Source organism: Temnothorax americanus, unplaced genomic scaffold (assembly GCF_048541705.1).
Source record: "Temnothorax americanus isolate GAGA-0224 unplaced genomic scaffold, ASM4854170v1 Scaffold15, whole genome shotgun sequence".
Taxonomy (NCBI): Eukaryota; Metazoa; Arthropoda; class Insecta; order Hymenoptera; family Formicidae; genus Temnothorax; species Temnothorax americanus.
This window is the reverse complement of record NW_027509286.1, coordinates 50,381-72,511: the sequence shown is the minus strand read 5'-3', so window position 1 is coordinate 72,511 and position 22,131 is coordinate 50,381. Positions and strand designations below refer to the sequence as shown.

Here is a 22,131-nt window from a genome sequence, read left to right as displayed (position 1 = left end):
GCTTGTATTCAATAGATAAGCTGAAAAGATAAGCATATTAATAAAAATTGCAATGAATTACGTGAACACAATTTTAAGAAATGAATACAAATGTCTATTTGTCACTATACTGTTCCGCTTTTCCGCGCAAATTGTGCTCCATGTAATATAAGGAGAAACAAACTCGCGGAACGAACGCGTCAAAATCCGTTGTCAACGCGGATACAGTATACTCCATCAAATTTTGGAGCTGTTTAATCACATTGAAAAAAAAGCTTTTACACATACTCTTCGATTACTTTATTATTTAATAAAAGTGGCAGTATAATATTATAGATCCAAACATCATGTTGATGGTTATTATGAAGTATATCTTATATGCAAGCCAGGGTACATACATAGGCTGCGTTAAGTACTGGCAGTGAATATCGAAACGCAGCCATACATATGTACATACACGATAATAGCGGATTCCGCTTTTCCGTTCAAACGTGCGGGACTCAACTCGCGGAAACGCGGAATCTAGTTACTATTCTGTTCCGCGCTTCCGCGTTTCCGCGTTTCCGCGCTCCATGTAATGGCACCCTGAGTTTCCACTGAGCGCGTCACGCGTCGCGTCGTCCGAGTTGAACCAATCAAAACATCCCATTTCGATCCCGTCACAAAAATGTAATGAAATGGGATGTTTTGATTGGTTCAACTCGGACGACGCGACGCGCGACGCGCTCAGTGGAAACTCAGCCTAAATGCCTGTGAAATCAATTCGCAAGATTTTTTTCTTTGTTTAGTTTATCTGTATCTATCTGTATCGATCGAAGCTTACCTACCATTACGAGAGAAGAATTTTGGAGAACGCGCTCAATTTATTAATACTACTTATTTCCATTATTTTAATTTACATTTTTAAATAAATAGTTTAGATCGATAGGTTCGCAATCTGGATGTATTTATATGTTGGTGTCATAAAAATGGTATAACGGTCATAAATATTTCTTATTTTCCTTTATTATTTATTTGCCTTAAGAAAATTATATTTAAATTATGTTAATTAGTAATGTTACTCTTTTTTATAGGTTAATCTCATGATGTGTAAATAACACGTCAGTACATGCAACGTAATATAACTATATATGTTTGTGTTTTACTTTGCCACGTGGATGCAGTATGGATACAGATATATTAAGAGTGATATTAACAAGTTACAGTGACGCAGAAAATGCTGATCAGTCTGAGACGTATGAAAATATGTCAAAGAAAACTTTGCTTTGTATACAATCTGACACAGTATTGAATGCTTTATGTCTATCGTTAAACAATCTCTTATGTTATAAGATATCCAAAGAAGCTTATCAACGTTATTCGATTCGATTGTTGATTATTGTATGTTAATTATTCTTAAATATAGATATACAGGGTGGGTGCGAAATCGTAGTACATTTTAACACGCATACGTCAACGTGGCGTCAGAGACCCTTTTGCCAAATATGGCTTGACAGTCAACGTGTTAAATAAGATTGAAGTAAGAAATTAAAATATTCTTTGCCATTGTCCAGGAAAAAAAAGAATAGAATATAGCAGTCTATAGCTTGGATTCGTTAGTCGAGATATAGTCAAGTGCACGTCCAAGTACTTGATAGATTTCCAAAATCATTTATTTCAAAAACCTCGTACAAAAAAAATGATTTGGCATGACGAATCATCTTCGTCTTGCTTATACTATGATTTCGCACACTCACCCTATATAGAAAACATAGCTTAATATACTTTTACTTTTTTGTTAGCCATTTTATAATTAATATTTCAATATGATTATGTTACAGGACGTCTTACGGACGTGTTGCAGAACAACGAGCACGTTTAAACATTTGAGGATATTTACATCTAAAGAAAATAGCTTCAAGTTTATGAATATTCTTTTGGACAAATATCTTACGGATGATGTTTTGATCAAGTGCTACTCGGAAAACATTTTGATATGTTTAACTCTTTCTGTAATACACCTGTCGGTTAAGAATACACGTTTTATGCATCATACAAATCGATTACTTGTGAAACTTGCACAATTGGAAGCAAATGATAAAATTAAAAGACTGTTACATAACGCTCTATGCTCAAATTTGCATCTTAGACTATCTACGAAGGAAGAAATATATGCTTTACAAAAATTTAAATTGATAGAAGAGCCTTTGTTCAACAGTTTTGTGTACACGGTTCCCAATTTAAAGAAAATAAATCATATAGCTAACCAAAGTAACGACGAGGAGATGTTGGATAAATTATTGGAGCTTGGTGCCAGATCTGCATATATTTTTCAATTAATGTTTAATTTTTTAAATCAACTGTTGGTTCAGTTGCAATATGCATCTGCAGTCCTGGCGTTCACAGATTCAATGTTAAAGCGGATATCTATTTCTTGTGAAAATTACAACAGAGATATCGTGGACCTTTATCCCAGGAAACTACGTTCTTGTGTAATTTTATTAAGAATAAGTCCCAAGCATCATACAGCACACACGCAAAAATATGCATTACAAACTATGAAACAAATCTACAATGAAAATAAAAATGTTTCATTAATTTTTATGTCCCACTTTCTTGAGTGGCTAGAATGTTTTGCAACTTATATCACTAATAATATGCAAAGTTGACGAGAACAAAATAATATGATGAAATTACTTTGTATTTTAATATCGTCTACGTAATATTAATTATTTTATGATTAATTACAGAAAAGTTTATATATAATAGTTTTAATTTTTTTAGACATACTTTAATATATATATATATATATATATATATATATATATATATATATATATATATACATATATATCAAGTTGGATTTTTTTAAGACGTACTCAAGTATATGTTTTAAATATAGGTTCTATTTATTATATTGTGCCACAAATCAACGGCTGAAATGTTTTTGTTGGAAAAAAGTGATTTATATTGATATCCTAAACCTTAATAAAATTCATACTACAAAGGATTAAAAATGTGATTAGCAAATGATATAATGCACTATGCATATAATTTATTTTTAAGGTTTAGTTTTAATAGCGTTTGTAAATTATATACAGAGAGTTCGGCGACGATATATTGTCATCTAATATATAGCCTGCGTTACTTTTTATTTCGCTCAGTGTCTATAGCTAAAGTGTTGATTGCAAGTTTTATAACATTAGTGATAGAAATGTAAAATAATAAAAATTGTGTAGTATTATGAGAAAATAAACCATCTAATGCTTCATATATTGGTCACATATAATGCGCATAACCCAACGTGTAAAAAAACTCTGATAATTAATGCACATATGAGACGTATCCTCATCTAATATTAACACGACTTTTAACAACTATTATATAGTCTGTATATTATCGCCATTAAACTGCTTTTGCAAAACTCCAACAAGTCCCTATATACTATTTCTTTTGGTGAAACCAACAAGCATAAAAACACTGCCATTTTGTAAAAAAATAAAAATAAAAAAAGTGTTGTGTTATGCTAGATTTGTACTACATTGTGCCGCAGAAATTAATTACATAGGGTAAACTCCGCGGTATATATGCCGCACCTAAGGAAAACTTAATTTATTGAGTACTATTTAATATGTTTTTAAAGCAAATGAATTATACCAATACCTTTATACTGTCTACTACTGTAAAAACTTTGGAAATATAAAATATTTATTCTTTGTATTTAACAAAAATATAAACTTTTTTAGAGACCCTTGCATTTTTGACATATATCCCATAAGGGTGGAAAAAATGATATTCTCATAGGTGGAATATATATATATATATATATATATATATATATATGCCTTATACAAAATCTTTATACGAATTTTCGATATCCCGTAATCCCTTTGTATCTCCGCGGAACCGTGCCTAATATATGCTCATCTTGAAATTTTACTGGGATTAATGTTTTATCTAATAATAGTACTATTATTGCCATGAAAAAAAATTTTGAAATTCGAGATCCCAAAAAATGGGCGAAATTTGCCATCACTCTTTTCCAAAAATTCTTATTTAATCAGTTCTGAATCAAGTATCTGAGACCACAATCTATTTCAGCCGTCCGGCCATCTGCACTGGTACATTGACACGCCCCATTACTTGTGTAAATATTTAATTATTAATTAATATATATATGTGAGTTGAAATAATTTTTCCCTGCTTAAGGGAATCTCAAATTTTCGAATAAAAACAAATATTTATATTAAAAGATCTTTCTAATATTATAAATTGTATTATTTATATGACGAATCATGCTTAACCGTCAGCGGCCACTCTGGGACGCGTGTTTACCTTATAGGAAATTTTTCTCGTTCATGTATTCGAAAAAAAAAGTAATTTTTTGTTGAACAATGAAATCAAACTTTTAAAGTTTTGCACGATGTTGTGTGGTACAACAAAATGACCTATGATAATTTCGCATATTATAATCAGATACATCACGCAATGCTCAAAAAAGCTCGTATTATGCATACGGGAAGATAAAAAACTTTAAAAAGTTTGCAACAGATTGTTATCTTTAATAAATCAAATGACATACAAAGGCCAATCGCAGCAATTCTCATTATTTTTCTGCAACAACAAACTTTGATTCTCATATTCTATTGATTTAAATGTAATAATTCGCAAGGACAAGTATTACCTCCTGCGACATAACTTTTTTTGGAGGATCGCATTATTAACGTGAACGTGTGTTTCAATGGCGCATATCGTCCTTGCGATTGGCTTTCCTCTTTCTCCAATCTCTTGTCTCGCCCTAACAAAGAATTAGCTCGCTCGTTTTCGATTGTCGAGCTAAACACGTGTATACGAATTTGGCATTCACGCATACATGCACACACACGCGAGAGCGCGCCGGGAGGAAAAAAAAAGAAAACAACGCGCCAAATGACATTATTATAATTAACTTTTGCTCAATCCGCTCAATCGTGTTGAATCTTAACGTCTAATAAAACACTGTCGAAATTCTGATCATCCGCGTCTCTTCTCTCCCTTTCTATTCTCCTCCTCTGCTCTTTCTCTCTCCCTTTTGGCTCGCATATTCGTCTATCGCCTTTATTATTAAGCTTTTCCTCTTTTTTTTTTCGTGAAACACAACACTTTTCTCCAAGCCTGAGTTTCGGAAACACACTCAAAATGAACGGAACGCGCGCGCAAATCCGAGGAGAAGGGAAAAGTATACGCTTAGTATGTACAGACGAGATGAGAGCAGAGAAGACTCTGAACTTAAATCGAAATTGGGAATGAGAGGATCAAGTTGGGAGATGAACGGAAAGAAGCTACTAAATTCACAAACTCAACTGATTGTCGTAATAAATGCTAAAAAAGAAAGAAAGAAGATCGGCCTACTGATGCTTGAAGGCCGATTCGATGTAACTTTCGCTATATTAATGACATCGGTACACAACTAACGCTCCAATAATATCAAGTATTAATAGTTGAACATAATGGTAATATATAAGAAGAATACGCGTAATATTAAGAATAATGACAATATAATTGTAATAATAATAATAATAATAATAATAATAATAATAATGACAATAAGAATAAGAATAATCGCAGCAATGATGCGGTCTTCATTCTAAACTTTGCTTTTTTTTACAAACCTTTGCGCAGCGCGAGAAAGATTATATCGCATAACACTAAACTGTCGCTCGCTATATACGCATCAATATCTACGGAAAAATCCAAAGTGACAATAATAGAGTGACAATGAATATATATAACAGTGGCGGTGTGTGTGTGGGGGGGAGGAGGTATGTGTGTGTGTGTGTGTGTGTGTGTGCGTATGCGTATGCGCATATACGCGTAAAACTTTGCCGAACATATTAAAAACACACAAGTATGTGAAACTTCCGGCACCTCTTTGCTCCAACACCTCAACAAGGAGGCCGAGGTCCCTTCGCGTTCACCAATCGCCCAACGTTCATTCGTAAAACAGCAAACAAAACACCAAAAGCTACCCCGTAACACAACCACCCTCTCTCTCTGTTACACTACGTCCCGAGGAAAATAAAAGAAGAAAAACAAAAAAAAAACATTCGATAAAAATAATTAATCAAATAGGTCATATAAAATGCGTTAAATAAATGTGTGGCAATAGTAATATTAATATTTTTTCGTGTTGCTTTCCTTCAATAATACTCTCACTAGACACGATTCAACATATAGAAAGTTCATCGTAATTATTTAATAATTGTTTTATCATTTATAATTATTCTCTTAAAGCTGTCTAAAGACTCGCTGCGTGGCAGGAGCATCGTGGGTTTTTTCTTCTTTCATTTATTTTATATTATTTTGCTTACTCTCTCTTACATGTATCAGACGGCGTATCTCTTCATTTTTGTTTTCTTTATATCAGTTTTTTTTCTCCCCCCCCCTCTCTCTCTTTCTCTGCGTTTTTTGTTTTAGTTAGGTACGTTTGTAGTTGTCCTCGCTTGTTAATAACACATTTGTATTTTTGCATGCGCTGTTTTGCGCGTATGCATTTAATAAGACAGTGTCGCCCCTTTCTCCAGTCACATCGCATAGAAGGATGTATGTGTGTATGTCTGTGTGTATATATTTATATCTTAATCATCTACTACTTGTGGATGTTTTGTGATTTGTAATTTGTATAGATCACAATAATATCATACCATCTGCGTCATTAAACGATTTTTTTATAACGTTTCTTTGCCGTTCTCATTTTTACAACGCTCCAACATTTCAAACACTATACAATGTTTCTGCGCACAGATTGAATTCTGCCGATCCTACTCTGCCTTTGAAAAAAAAATCCATCAAGTTTGACGATAAATAACGAACGTAAAGTATGATCGTGTAAAGATTGTCATCAATGAAAGATGGAATATATTTCATCCGTTTCATCAGATATCGACATGTAACAATACACACACATACGCACAAATAGATCAAGTTAATATCATTACCAGTAAATCTTAAAATTATAGAGTTTTATATAAAAATATCTTGGATAAAATTTGTTTAATTTCAAAAGAGGATATTCTATAGTCAATACAGTTTTGTTTTACACGGATACTTGCAAAGTTTCCAAGATCACTTTTTTTATTATTATTATTATTAAATCATATTTTTTCTTATATAAATCGGACTCTCTCCACTCGTTCTATATTCAAAAAATATTAAATTATTGGAAAATGTGAATATAATGAGACTTGAAATTTTTGTGTATCCTGATACGCATTCTAATGTTTAAAATATAAAATACCTCAAAGTTACTTTCAAATGCCCTTATCCTAGCATTTTTTTATCTTACATAGATAAACAAGACTATCAACCTTTTTTTTTGCATATACATACAATGCATCTGTACGTGCATTTCTCCTTTAAATGTAATTATTTATTTTTAACATCAATCGATTCTTTTCGTCATTTTATATATAAAAAAAAGACATTCAAAAATAAATGCTTAATGAGAGACTTTAGGTTTTATACATCAGAATGTATTAAGACAAGATATAAAATAGATTACTTATCTCGCAGACTACTTTTTTTTCAATAATTTTACATGAAATATTTGTCAATAATTTTAGATTAAATATTTTTCGCATACATATGATGATGAACAGAATCGATTTATGTAAAAAAATATATGGTTCTATTTTTTTAAATACTTGATAAATCTTAAAAAATCTCGGAAATACTTTCACCCAACACATTATTACACTGATCATAAATTCTCACTCGAAGCTAAATAAATTTAATCCGAAAGATTTCTCTATAAAACTCATACCTTAAGATTTATTGGGGACTGTATAATTTGAGAAATTCATTATATATACATATATATATATATAATATATATGTATATATTGTGCGTGCGCGCGCGCGCGCGCGCGCGTGTGTGTGTGTGTGTGTGTCATTCAATCATAATATGTTTAAGGTTCCTGGCCGCGACCACATTAGATCGTGACGCCAGAGGCGAGAAATGACACGCTGAGAATTCTTGTGTGCCATTTTTCGCTTCTGGCATCACAATCTCACATGACCTGGGCAAGAGCCCACGCAGGAGCCTTAACAGACAATAGAAGAAAAATTAAATTAAAAGAATGTAAATTATATAGGGTAGGACCGAGGCTCTTCAATATATACTTTACTCACTCGTGTGTGTTTGAAAAATTGTTATTGTATAATTTATATTTCGTATGTTCATCAAAACTTACGTGCTAAGTAAATTCAGACCAGCCGAAATTGCAATTTTAGAAAATGCAACTGAGGAATAATATTTTATAGAAATATGACAGTTTGTCACTAGGAAATAAATAAAATTAAATCTATTTTGTATCGAAAATGCGAACGTGCCAATCACATATTCAATTCGATTCAATTTCAATTAGATACGCTTCTTTCTAATTAAATAGTTTTCAATTGAAAGAAAAACAAAAAAGAAAGGATATACATTTATCATTATTGATATTAGCACAGCGTTGCAGAATCGAAGCGTATTAAGATTTCCTTTTCTTTGGAAGATAACTCGATTGCGTTATTCTGTCCCTCGCTGTTCTCTCGACCGCTTTGAAATATTACTTCTTTTTTTCTGTGTCGTTTGTTTTATCTCATCTTTGTTCCTGTGTCGAGCGGGAGGGGCCTAAGCAATTGCAGTTGTCTAACAACGCGATTTCCCAATTCAATTAATCGTACATCGTCAGATTTACACACAGCTGCCTAGGTCCGCGGACATTGGCATTTCGTTACAATTATACAGCTATATAGATTCTATATAAATACCTATTATGCATTCATATAATACATACCTAATATTCAATTGTGTTAGAAGTCGATCGTCGCACAAATTTATGTAACTTAATTACATACACGTACACACGCCATTTCTCGTATCGTTCACTCTTTACGATAGAATTATACGTCTTTCATGGTGGAATATATCTTGTGTATTTATCGTTATTCTCTGGATTCTCCGTGTCAAGTGCCAAAATTTGCCGTGTTTGCCATTGAAGTGTAATGCAAATACTCGTGCGTGTGTATGCGCGCGCGCGCGCGTGTGTGTGTGTGTGTGTGTGTGTTCGTGTTTGTGCTTCTTGCATTCTATAAAAGCTTTTAGTACGTATGATTGTATGCGCACTTTTCATACAAATCCATGAAAGAAAACGTAATGTACAATAAATTTTGTATAATATACATATTAATACGTATTAATATGATTTCGTATTCTTTCGTTTTAGCATCCTTTTCGCTCTCTCTCTCTCTCTCTCTCTCTCTCTCTCTCTCTCTCTTTCTCTCCCCCTCCCTCTCTCTCTCTCTCTCTCTCACCTATGTTACATATATCTCATTACTTTTAATAGAGACGTCGTTCAGTTTTTAAATGAATGCACGATGTCGCGTGGTACAGACAGTAATGTAAATATCCGAATAAAAGATGCGAATATTCTTCATCCTTATTCTTTTCGTTTTATGTATATATTTTGTTGAACTTGTTTTATTACCACAGTAATAAATCGCCATCGAACAAACGTAAAACACATTCAGCGATATTTTATCTATATCCAATTTACGACATTTCCGCGCGACAAGTACTCGCCGAAACAACAGTGAACTTTGAATTTTTTCTTTTCGGTTAAATCGAAGAGAGATGTACGTACTGTCTACATAGATATAATAGACCCTTGTTCTTATCATTTTCTCCTCGCGACAACTCACACACTTTTCCTCTTATTTACTCGTGATATAATCGTTAATATAACAACTATTTATTCATAAATTCTGAACGATCAAATTCAATTGTAACGTGATCTACACTACAGTCCATTTCCCGTTCAAGATTCTCGTTCGTTCAAACTTACACGCGCGAGATCTGCGAAATGTGTGCGATTGCCCGAAGATCGAGAAGATTGTATCGACAGGAAAATTAAAATGAAACCAAACGAACGGAGTGCGTCTATGTAGAAAGCCAGGAAATGAACGGTAGTACTCATAACGTTAATCAATGGCAATTCGCGTTTGCCTAAAAAGATATCGCTCGATCGCAATCATTATACTCTCGATTTTCCGTTGTTGCGTATTTTTGTCTTTTTTTCTTCTTTTCTTTTCTTTGTGTTATCTATTCCTGTGTTAGTCGCACACGAACGGCAGTGACTCATTTTCCCTCCGCGCACACACATACACGCAACATGCATACGCACACGCACACCCACACGCATCGTCATCATCATCATCATCTAATCCGCTCTTCTTTCCGTCTTCCTCACGTCCTCACTTGCCAACAATCATGTATTAATAACCACGTCACGCGTTCGCCTTTCGTTTTCTCTTCCTTTTCTTTCCTTTTTATTAAATCTGTGGTTATATGAATATATTCAACAATCGGTCGATACCCTCCGCGATATAAATGATCATATTTCAGGCGAGTTTTGGTGTTTGCGCTTAATGGTAAGTGTGATGCGACGCCGGTGCGATGTGACGATGGCGATAAACGGTCTCGAGAATGATGATCGTACCGCGATGATAATGCCGATGACCATCATGTGTCGATGTCATATAGCCGATGAATAATGTGACGATGACGACGATGGCAATATGACTCTGACAAGTTCCGTTATTTCGCTTAATGACTTGAAAACAAGTTTAAAAGTTTATAATTCCCAAATGTTCGAGTTAAGTTAAAGCCTTTTTCACTTGATTAAGGGTGAGTCTAGATTTGGATTGGGATTAGGCTGCGTGTTCGAAGATGGCGATGGTACCTGTGCCACCACCGAGCCTTTCCCCTCGGACAATACGTTTCCTCCGCCACCACCACCGCCGCCACTACCGCCGCCGCCGCCGCCGCCGCTGCTGCTGCTGCTAACACCACCGCCGCCTTCCTTCATCTTCTCGCAGTAATCTGCGAAAATATCACGAAAACGAGCCCAGGACTTTTCTGGCACGGTGATGGCTGTCCTAAAGTTCGTCTTCACCTGCAAGAATGTAATCCAGCTTTGCACATTATCCGCCCATCGTAGTCAAATTTATTATATAAATATTTGGTTTTTTTTCTTTCTTTTCATTCTGTTTTATTGAGACTAAAAAACAATTAATGTAGATTCTTTGGCTCAATATAAACGTAAACTCAAGTATTTCTATAAAAAAAAAAAAACGTTATTCAAATCAAGAAAATAAATTTCTTAATGTTCCACAGATGTTTATATAAATTTGTAGGTATAATGTATTTAATTATTATTTAATCTCTCTCAGTTTTCCTTTTCTATTTATGTATTGTATATGAATTATATACAGGGTGTTCTAGGTCAGGTCAATAAAAGGATCTTATAGGAAATTGACGTTGGAGCAAAAGTTCCTGTAAATAAAAGTCTGGAAACGCTTCATCAAAAAATTATAGCTTAATAAACTTCAAAAAGTCACTTTTTTTTATACCCTAAAGCTTTTTTCGTTATTTTAAACTTGATCCCTTTTGAACGCCTTATCAGAATTAAATAAAATTGGTGTAAATTAGTTTGTTAATTAATTATCCATCAGATTTATTTCGTTACTCTTTTAAAATAAATAAAGAGTTTGAACGTATTATTAAAAATCATCAAAGAAAACGTGATTTTTGAAAGTTTATTAGCTATAACTTTTTAACAAAACGTTTCCGGATTTATGTTTATGGGAACTTGTTCCAACGTTAATTTCCTATAAGAACCTAAAGTTTTATTGACCTGACCTAGAACACCCTGTGAAAAATATGAAAGAAAAAATTAAGAGCTATCCTTTTAAAATATAAAAAAATTTCAAAACGAAGCATTAAAAAGGTCTTGTGTATAAAACAGATATTTTATGTTGTATAAAATTTCAAGTCTTTTCGTTTCAAGACGTGTAACAAGAAAATAAAATGTACCATACATATAAGAATTCAAAAAAAGAAGTCGACACAAAAATATTAAAAAAAAGTTCTCTAAAACGAAACAAAATAATACTTGCAAAATGAAAATCTTCCAAGATAATTTTGATAAAAATTCCCTAAATGTCGATAAAGTTGAATGCCTGTAGAACATCGTGTTTACCAAGTTTTTCTAGATAATAAATATCCTGATTTTATAAATACACAACATGTGTATACTCTCCTATAATCTCATTTCAACAAGATAACCACCGACCACGTTGGAATAAATTTTTCCTTGAAAAAATAACACGTTTTAGTGAAAAGAAAAAAATACAACAAAAAGAAAATAGACAGCTTAAAATAAACTATTTGTTGGTGTTCGTTTCTTATATGTAAATAACATATGTATACCTCAGAAATTCTCATATAAATGCCACGATTGTTCTGGCCGATATCAAAATAGAAATTCTTGCTATCCACGCGCATATAACGACCCTCCGGTAAATCGCCTTTGAAGCCACCGTCGTCCGTCCCAAATTCCTCAAGAAGATCCGTTAATGCATCACGAAACTCTATCATGCCTTGCGCTGGTATTGCAATCTGAGTCCTGGGTCCACCTCGTGTTATCGTTTGCGACACCTGGAAAAAGCAACACAAATATTACACACAAGATATTCCGTCTCAATTCGCTGTATTGTTCGGATTTACACGGCAAGAATATCATTATATAAGATAAACCTTTTTTTATCAATAATTCTAGAATAATTCTATTTATCTTTTCATTTTTCGAAAAGAGCAGACCTCTTGAGACGAAAGCCGACTTGAGAGTCTTCTTTTATGACTTAGCGCGTAGAAAGTAAGTACATTGGCTGGTACATACAGGGTGACTCACCCGCAGGAAACGGCCGCGAGAATTCTCCTTGAGGTCCAAGTAATATCGTCTATTATCCTTCACCATCATTTCTGATTTGAGTTTTCCGTCATCTGGCACGTTTTCCGGATTTGGTGGACCTGATTATCCATGGTAAGCGAAGATGTTAATGAATTAAACATCTTTCCAAATAGGAAAAACGCAATAATTGATGAAAATAATCGTAAATAGAAAAAAGAAGAGGATTAATTTTACATCATATTAATTATATCAATATTTTATCAACGTAAAGTTTTAATATTGTATAGGGTAAAGTGTAATATGCAAATTATAATCGGAAAGAAGATGATTCTTCACGTAAAAATTAATCAGAAGAGTGAAATAAATTTTTTCATTTTTAAACAAGGCATTATTTTACAAGAAAATTGATTTTAAAAATTCGTCATGCATGCGTACGATCGACTATGACTTGTGACAGACATTCATTCCACACGGTCCATTATCGTGTTAGTATTCGTAATCTATCTCTTGCTTATTTCTCAAGTTACTACAATAACATGACATTGTAATAGAAAATATACTGATGTGTATGACACGCTGTTTTGCTATTTATTATCAAGATTTTTTAATCGAAAATAAAAATTCAGTACGTAATTTTTAAACAGAAGTAGAAGTTTTTCGGAACCATTTTTATTATATGTCAAAACATAATAAAAATAAATTAAAATTATGTCTTTGCGTAAAATTAATTCAAAATAAAAATTTTATGAATAAATAGCCAAACGGCGGCGTGTCATACACAGAGAAAGATACAGCTTATACAGTCGAATTATGTCAAGACATAATTTTAATTCATTTTTATTATGCCATAAGATAATATTAATGTATTTTTATTACGTCGTAACATAATAATAATAATTGCAGGAATATAAATTATGTAAGCGCTCTCATAGTAATTCAATAATTTAAAATTATGCTACGATATAATAAAAATTATGCCATGACATAATAAAAATTGAAAATTAGAATTACGTGCTAGAGTGTCATTTCACTTCTAGATTTCATATAAAATTTTTGGTCGAAAGAACGCATTTATCATCAAGTATCAAAGTCAAGACGTAATATTTATTGAGAATTTCCATTATGTACATAATTTTAATTCTCGAATTTTTATCATGTACATAATTTTAATTCTTGACGTTCCATTATGTACATAATAGAAATTCAAAAATTTAAATTCGAACTGTGTTTGCTGCAATTTTCAAAATCACGTTTCTTCAAAACAACAAACCTTATACAAAGACATTTTATTTCACATTTTCGATTTATTTTTAGCCGAGAAACATCAACTTCTTTTCACGTGTACACAAATCCGTGTACCCCCTATGTATATGTATATGTATATTAGATATAACTACGTGCAATCACAATTGTACTCTTTCACGTCTATAATTGATAGATGCTGTGATGTACCTAAAGATGCATAAAAATCGCTAAATGTCGACAGATGGTCCCGAAATTCGGATGCTGTACTGAGTGCCAAGTAGATTTGGCTTCTTCTCCCATCCGCTCCAATCTGGAACAAAAAAATACGTGCATAAATTATTATTATATTGCAATATATCTTATATAGCGCAGCATGATAGGGAAACCCCCGGGCATAATGGGCAAATGGTCGATATCTTTTTACAGAGATGCTGCCATGTAATAAAATGTTTAAAACTTGATACTCTTAGATGTCTCTACGCACCATGTGTTATCAGTTTTGAAATTATTTTTAGCTGAAAGATGCTATAAATTGTTTAATGCGTTTGCTGTGCTCTCCGCGACTGGCACGTGCAGTTTCTTTGATACATTTGCATAAAGACAAAACAATGAAAAACGTCCCACTTTTTATTACTGTAAATATATTTACGTTATTAAACAATCTATTCTTGTCAATTTAGCAAAGTATCTGTGTGTGTAAATACCGATTATCTGTGATAATTTATATTACCTAAAGTAAACTTGTACATTTCGGGGCAAAACGGGAATTAGTAGGCCATGGGACATACGGCCTTGTGTTCTTTAAATGTTTTTCTTTTCATACGCTATTAAGTATATCTATTATGTTGCACAATATTGATACCAAAGATTATTATACTAAATTTTGATTTTGTAGTAAGAAAAGTGTTATTAATAAGCAATTATTAATAATTAAAAGTATAATAATACATTCCTACATATATTGCGCGTTCTAATAAATCACATTTAAGAAGTTTTGAACATTATAACAAACAAGTTTTGTGGGGTATTCCATTATGCCCCGCATAAAATGCATAATAAGCACAATAAAACTCATGCATTTAATGTAAAACAATAATTTCCTTTTAAACTCGTCTTTCACGGTAAAACGTGTATTTTTCTTATAGTAAATATTTCACTAGAATATTTTGGTGCAAGACCAGGGTACATTTATTTATTTTTAATATGTTTTAAATTTGTTTAAATCTCTCTTAGCCGTTCCCACGTTATGTCCTGTGGGTTCCTCTACGTCGATAGATAAAATTTTACGTAGATAATTATTATATTCTGATTACATAATAAATTGAGTACGTTTTATAAAAAATATCTGAAAATATCATAAACTTTGATAAATATTATAAATTTTGTTAAACTCTGTAGTTTTTATCATCACAAATTTTAATCAACTCTTTTAAAATTTTCAAAAATCGAAATTGAGAAATTTTTTAAGAAATTTCTTTTCCGTGTGTACTATTTTTATACATATTGCAAGTATCTGTATTTTTGATACTTTTTTATTAATAATGCTTGTTGCTTATCATTAATGTGGATCTAAAAGTCCTTCTATATAACATACGTCGAGAATTAAGTTAAAAGATGAGACGATACCTCGGCGACTTTGATAAATCTCCCACGTCTGTTTTGTTTCACGTCAAGGTAGAATCTTTTACTTTGAATTTGCAACATTTTCGTCGCCAGTTCCTGCTCGCTTTGCTGGCCTTGCTGACCTACACAATACAAATACATTAATTCATTAATATAACAGTTTAATCGCCCATACGGTCCTAAACTAACAGACTTAAACAAAAAATTGAATTAAATTGATAAATATGTTGCTCATTTCGTAAAATAATTATTTTATAATGTTTCTTTTGTCGACTTCATCTTTTTTTTACTAAGGGTGTCGAGTTCATCGTCTCCAATTAACTTGATCCTCCGATTAAACTCTCACTCTTCGCCTCTTTCCATAAGGAGAACAGTTAATCGGACAAGTTAATTGGAGATTGTGAAAGACGTCCTTAATAATAAATCATATTTAATTTAATGGATAACATACATCTATACATGAACAAGTTTACATTTTAATTCAATATAAATCCTTTTCAAAAATATAACGTATCGTATATTGAAACGTGTTGTACGACGTTTCGACCCTTAGGATTCAATATATGTACGTATTGCCACACGTGTAGTCGAGAATAATAAACCTTTCTCTGGTTTAATCATTATTGGCAGAACAAACAATTTTATTTCTATAAATTATCGTAGGTAAATAAACAAAACAAGAAATTAATCATATAAAACATAATAAATATAAGAAAGTCAATAAATCAAGCCAATGTGCTATAAAAGGGTAAATATTTTATGTTTTTGTCCTCCCCCGCAGGCAGGGGTGGGGAAAGGTTCGCGTGGAAAGTTGAAAATCCGAACCGTATTATATACATCAATGATGACAATTGATAGATCTCGTGTGCGTTTTAAATCGCAAACGCGCGCGCATGGCAGTAGCGGCAAGGAGAGCTCCCCCCCCCCCCACCACCGCACCGTTGCTCACTGCATTTATCGACGACATGGCGTGTGACGTCACGACCAGCTGACCAGCTCCCTAATGCCCGATGCCCGCTTACTGCCGCGTGCGCGTGTTGCATTTCGTTTCCGGCCGCTGTGCACTCTACTTTGCATTTCAACTCCGTTCCGCGAATATCTGAACATTCATTTCAGGAGATCAGACGACGAGTCTTCCCCCCGTTTCTATATTATATATTTCACTTCCGAAGAAACTGAACGCGACGATTGAAATTATCGAATCATGTGGTATCAAGAGTCACATTATTATTTACCCGAACGGCCAAATCTGTCGAGAACAGATTTTGAAAGCCTCTATTACAAATTTTTTATCGATAGAATGCTAGCAGAAATATAACAGAATCTGCCAACACAGAATATAATGGCAAATTAATTGTAGAAACTGAGAAGAATCTCAGTGTTTCGTAATCATTTAAATGATGTATTCCATTTAAATGTTTACACTAGTGACAGATTCTATTTGATTTCTATACTGACAATATGCTCTCAATTTATCGGCAAAATACGAGTTTAACGCAGATACGGATGATACCGGAATTGTTACGATACCTGAGCAAATCTGCTGCCAATCTATTATACCGCTGGCAGTTTGCTTACCGAATAGAGTTTTCACCCTCTTCGGAAACAAGAGAGTGGAGAGGGAGAATAATCGGTAGAATTTCGATCAATTTAATTTCCTACGTATATTTATATATATATATTACTTATTTTTATTTACGTCATAGTATATTTTACTTATTTGGGATCAAGTATAAAGATCGTTATTTTATGCATTCGGCCTCTAAATATGAATCTGCGTAATTAAACTGATCCGGGTGACCAAAGACTCCGTCGAGAGAGAAAAAATTATCGAGAAATGACAGAATTGTCATTTCGTAAACATTTAAATGAAATATATCATTTAAGGAGGTTGGTTGTGCTCAAATTAATACGATAGTTATAATTAGCTCAAATTTATAGAGAATATTCGTCTATGTAATTAATTATTGAAGTTATACTCTTGTAAATGTGTAGAAATTTACAGAAAAAGAGTGTTGATTTTATCTTACATACAATCTTATAACTTCAACACAAAAGTTATGTTACGTATACACATAATTAACCTCAAATTACGATCAGAGAATTACATTTTCTTTCCGCTTAAACTTTATACGAATATTCATATCGGCTTCAAAATTCGCTTACCCTTTCGATTACTATGCGCAATGGAGTACTCACCGGAATCAAAGTCAGCACCTCCAGCATCCAATCCTCCTGGATTCCCATACTCTAATAAGACAAACAACGTGATTAATTAACAAATAACGTAGAAACATCAATATGATAGACTAGCAATTAATGAATACGCAAGATAATATTTTCAAAATCTAACTGCTATTAAAACAAACTTGTTTTTCACAAAATAAGTATTACAAATGAAAATTACGTTGTGCAAAACTTTTTTTTCGGTTATGACAAACGCAGTTACTCTTGAGTTGAAATATGTTTAATAGAATAATAGTATATTATTATAATATTAACCCAACGATCTTAATATTATAAAACAAAAGTCCACAAGTTATCGGTATACATATTTTATAGACATAAATATACGACCAACAATATTTTTCGTAATACGGTGTGTAAAGTGTTCGCAAAGTCACTGCGTATTTTGGCAAAGGGTAAATTTTGAATAAAATATATTAATAATAAAATATATATAAATATGCACGTTTTACAAGTTTTGCAAGTTACACAAAATCAAATCAATAGGATTTTACGAGAAAAAACTTCGCGATCATTTTCCACATGTGTTCCATCACAGTCTTTGTAAATTGCAAGTTTATGTTTAATTTATTAAATTTTTTAGTAAATTTTTCTCTATAATATATTCTTGAGTTTCATTTCTTTTAAGTAACAAATGAAAAAAAATACACGTTTCTCTCTTTACATTTACTTTATCACAGGACTTACTTCGACCAAACTCCGATTAACTTCGATCGTTGATTAATCCATTGGAAATGACCAATCGCATTTGTCAATCTGCTTAATCTGACTAATCAACGAACAAGTTATCCAAGTTTGGTCCAAGTGGCCCTTAAAGATCTGAAAAAAAAAAAAAATAATAATAATAATATTAAATATATGAGATTTATTCATTCTTTTTACTTTTCTATAGACACGAACGTACAATCTCTATATACAATCTCTCGTATCCACTTTTTTGTCTTGAAAGTCAGAGAATACGTATTCATTTTATAAATACTTTCAAATTCCAATTTAACGTAAATTTTCACAAATGCCAAGATTTCTGCATATGTATGTCTTATACCAGATGAGGAAGAAGCTTTGATAATTAGTAACAATGTGTATGTATGTAAATGTATATATACTACACACACGCGCGCGCACACACACCCCACGAAGTGAACTTTAAAAAATATTTTGAACGTTAGAAATACCGGTGAAAACCTAACATCCGGAAGGCTATAGTTGACAACAAAAATAGAATAGTGTAGTAAGGTATAAACATTGAAGTCACACGTGACTTGGAAAAACTAATTTAATAATATTAATTAAATATATTTATATATAATATTAACAAAATCAAATAAAGTCAAGGTCAGGTATAATTTAATCATAAATTTATAAAATATTCAACTTTTTGATGAAAGACATTTATACATAAAAATTTCAGATTTTCTATTTTATACATCTAAGTAGCGCTAACAATTCGAAAACTTAAAGCTACAACACTCTAGAACTTTTTGCATTACTTTTTTCTTATTACAAAAACATGATTAAGAATATTCATTAAATAGCAATCAGTAAAATTAGCGAAATTATGCCAAAGTCACGAATAACCGTGTGTGAATACTCGCTAGCTCCGAAGGCTCCAAGTCTAATTTAATTGATCGAAGAATGATAAAAGCAAAATAAACAGTATCGATGTAACATCGCGAGAGGCTTTCCTTTTTTGGAGTTACATCGGGTTGTGAAGTATCATAGACGCCTTCAACCTATCTTTTAAGTTACATAACAATATAACGTATAATTACTTATCCCATTATTGTTTTAAACTATTTTTCCTATTTTTTTTAAATAAATTTGTATATCACTGAATTTTAACCAATTTTTCTTCTCGATCAACCTGAACGTACTTGCACTACCTATAACGCAAAGCGTGGAAAGAGAGGTTAGGAGCATGAAAGATGCGCGCATATGTAGCAGGTAAATCGAAGAGAAAGAGAAAGAACGGCAAGACGCAGACAAAGTGAGAGGAGGGAGAGGGAGGGAGGGAGGGAGAGAGAGAGAGAGAGAGAGAGAGAGAGAGAGAGGGAGGGAAAGCCTTGAATTTTGGACACGCAAGAAATGCAGGAGCGTAACTCGATAATCTATGTAATCTATTCGAGGTACACGTTTCGAGGTTAGGCGCCGCGTTAGGGCGATGCACCCAAAAAACTTAAATAGTAAAACGTTAGCAGTAAGAAAATCAACAGTTTGATTTTGCTACCACTTTTTTGTGTGCCAAGGCTCTTGCGCGAAGCGGAAGGAGAGGAAAAAAAAGAAATAAAAGACAGAAGGAGAGAGGGATTGGACGATTCGCGCGTATGATACGCGCGCGAAATTTACGCGGCTAATCTAAAAGGGCCGCGTGCACGCCGTGCGCGCATTTGTTCACGTCCCGATGGACGTAAGATCGAATTGCACATTAGATTTGCGCTCCTCCGTCACTGTCCGTCGTTGGTGTACCGTACAGAAACCATGCCAGCATTGCCAGCTTTATACGCTCGATCGGAGCGAGAGCGAGAGGAGCTAGAGGTTTGGTCAGGTCTGTTACCGACTCGTAAGAAAAATCAGCGTTGCGACGCAGGGCAAGCAATAATATCGAAAGTTGCAAATATCGACGCGAGAGAGCAACGGAGAAAATACGTTGCTCTTGCGCGCGTGTCGCGTACGCGTATGCCTATGTGTGCGCGTGCGTGCACGCGTCGTGTAAAGAGCGAAGAGGGAGAGGCTCGTGGCCGAGGCCGAAGGAGCATAGGAGCGAGAAAGCGGAGCATGTAGGGGACGAAAGGGGCTATCTTCTCGCGACCGACGACCGACGTGCAGCCGGCCATCTTGAATCCTGGGTGCCGTTGAAAAATAGCGATTCTTTTCGCGCGGCGCGGCGCGGCGCTTGACAGAACCGACCGCGCAAAGATGCGAGAGACGACGATTGCCCATGCACGCGGATGCAGGAGAGTTCGTCGCACACCGCGTCCCCGTGATTGGAACCTCACCCTCGCGGATCTCTCGTGGACGAGAGCGGAATGAAAGCGCGCGCCGCGCGCGGGGGTTTGTCGTTCGTTAAACTTTAAACTCCGAGATGAGACGAGCGTTTGCCCATTCTCCTCGCCGAGTTTAACGCGCGTACGAACGTGCCGTGCCGGCACAAAAAGCACCGATCGCGGACGAAGGATTATGGAGGAAAAAAAATGTCGGGTTCAACGCGACGCTGCCAGGGCATAGCGCGGCTGAACAACCGCGAGGTCGAAAACAGCGGGAAAAAGAGAAGGAGGAAGAACGTTCCTGTCGTAGCGCTTCGTTCGGCTGCTCTTACTTTGCGGCTGATCGTCCAGGCTCTCCCGGTCGGACATTGCGCTTCTCGTAACACGTTCTCCTCTTTTGGTTAGATTTCCACGCGTCGTCGTCGTCCCCTCGCGTCTTCCACGTCTTCTTCCAACCGATGGGCCCGCCGGCGCGGCGATCGGAGAGTGAGAAAAAAAAGAAGTTTAAATTATACACGGAGAGAAAAAAATAGGAAATCCCTCGGTGCACCACGTACCGCGTAGGCGCGCGCGAGACCCCTTATAGATACGACGGCGATATATATGACGATAATCTCCCTTTTCAGACCGCCGACGAGCTAAACTCCACACAAAACCGAACTGTATCTTCTTTCACACCGTAGCCAGCACAGTGCGCCACAATTTTTACACTCTCTTCTCCTTTTTTTCCTCCGCTCTTCTACGCGATCGCACGGTCCGACCGCCAACCAACCGACCCCGACCGAACGACCGACCGACCGAACGAACGACCGACCGACCGACCGACCGTCCGTCCGTCCGTCCGTCTACGGCACAGAGTCGCCAACCACCACCGCACCACCGCTCGCGGCTCGCCGGTGCGCTCGCCTAGCTCGTTCGCTCGCTCGCTCTACGTCGACGCACACTGCCAACTGCCTCTTCCGCACGTTCGCGCTCGCTCGCGCTGCTTTCCGACTTGCCCTTGCTCGTCGCTCGTGTCTTTCGCACTCGCTCCTCCACCTTCTCTTCAATCCCCTCTCCCTCTTCTCATACACGAGCAGCGAGAGCGAGAAAAACGAGAGCAAGAAAGAGAGAGAGATAAGAAAATGACAGCGAGAGGGAGAGAGAGAGAGAAATTAAAAGAGAGACAGTATGCACGCGTGTGTGTATGTAAAGGCCATTGCACGTAACAAGATTTTAGTTTTAATCGTAAAGCCGTAAGAAAATAGACCGCGCACGGTCGATTATTCTCCTCGCGCTTAAAGACCCTATAATCAGAG

At 34.8% G+C, this 22,131-nt stretch overlaps 2 protein-coding genes across 4 annotated transcripts; one reads left to right on the top strand and one right to left on the bottom strand.

Moving 5' to 3' along the window:
* The first annotated feature begins 715 nt into the window (after positions 1–715).
* On the top strand, positions 716–4,853 carry LOC143895247 (uncharacterized). Of its 2 annotated transcripts, none has more exons than XM_077402255.1 (3): positions 716–932; positions 1,053–1,359; positions 1,800–4,853. In XM_077402255.1, exons 2-3 carry the CDS (start codon positions 1,144–1,146, stop codon positions 2,625–2,627), a joined length of 1,044 nt encoding a protein of 347 aa, XP_077258381.1. In that variant the 5' UTR covers positions 716–932; positions 1,053–1,143; the 3' UTR covers positions 2,628–4,853. The 2 variants fall into 2 exon arrangements, with proteins under 2 accessions (XP_077258381.1, XP_077258380.1); XM_077402254.1 differs by having other exon boundaries at positions 716–950.
* Positions 4,854–7,847: 2,994 nt separating this feature from the next.
* Pur-alpha (Purine-rich binding protein-alpha) lies at positions 7,848–21,723 on the bottom strand. Of its 2 annotated transcripts, none has more exons than XM_077402256.1 (7): positions 21,166–21,723; positions 17,802–17,852; positions 15,606–15,724; positions 14,187–14,289; positions 12,723–12,853; positions 12,254–12,481; positions 7,848–10,937 (listed from the first exon to the last, which is right to left on the bottom strand). In XM_077402256.1, the coding sequence occupies exons 1-7, from the start codon at positions 21,200–21,202 to the stop codon at positions 10,656–10,658; spliced, it is 951 nt and encodes a 316-aa protein (XP_077258382.1). In that variant the 5' UTR covers positions 21,203–21,723; the 3' UTR covers positions 7,848–10,655. The 2 variants fall into 2 exon arrangements, with proteins under 2 accessions (XP_077258382.1, XP_077258384.1); XM_077402258.1 differs by having other exon boundaries at positions 12,735–12,853; positions 21,166–21,721.
* Positions 21,724–22,131: the final 408 nt, after the last annotated feature.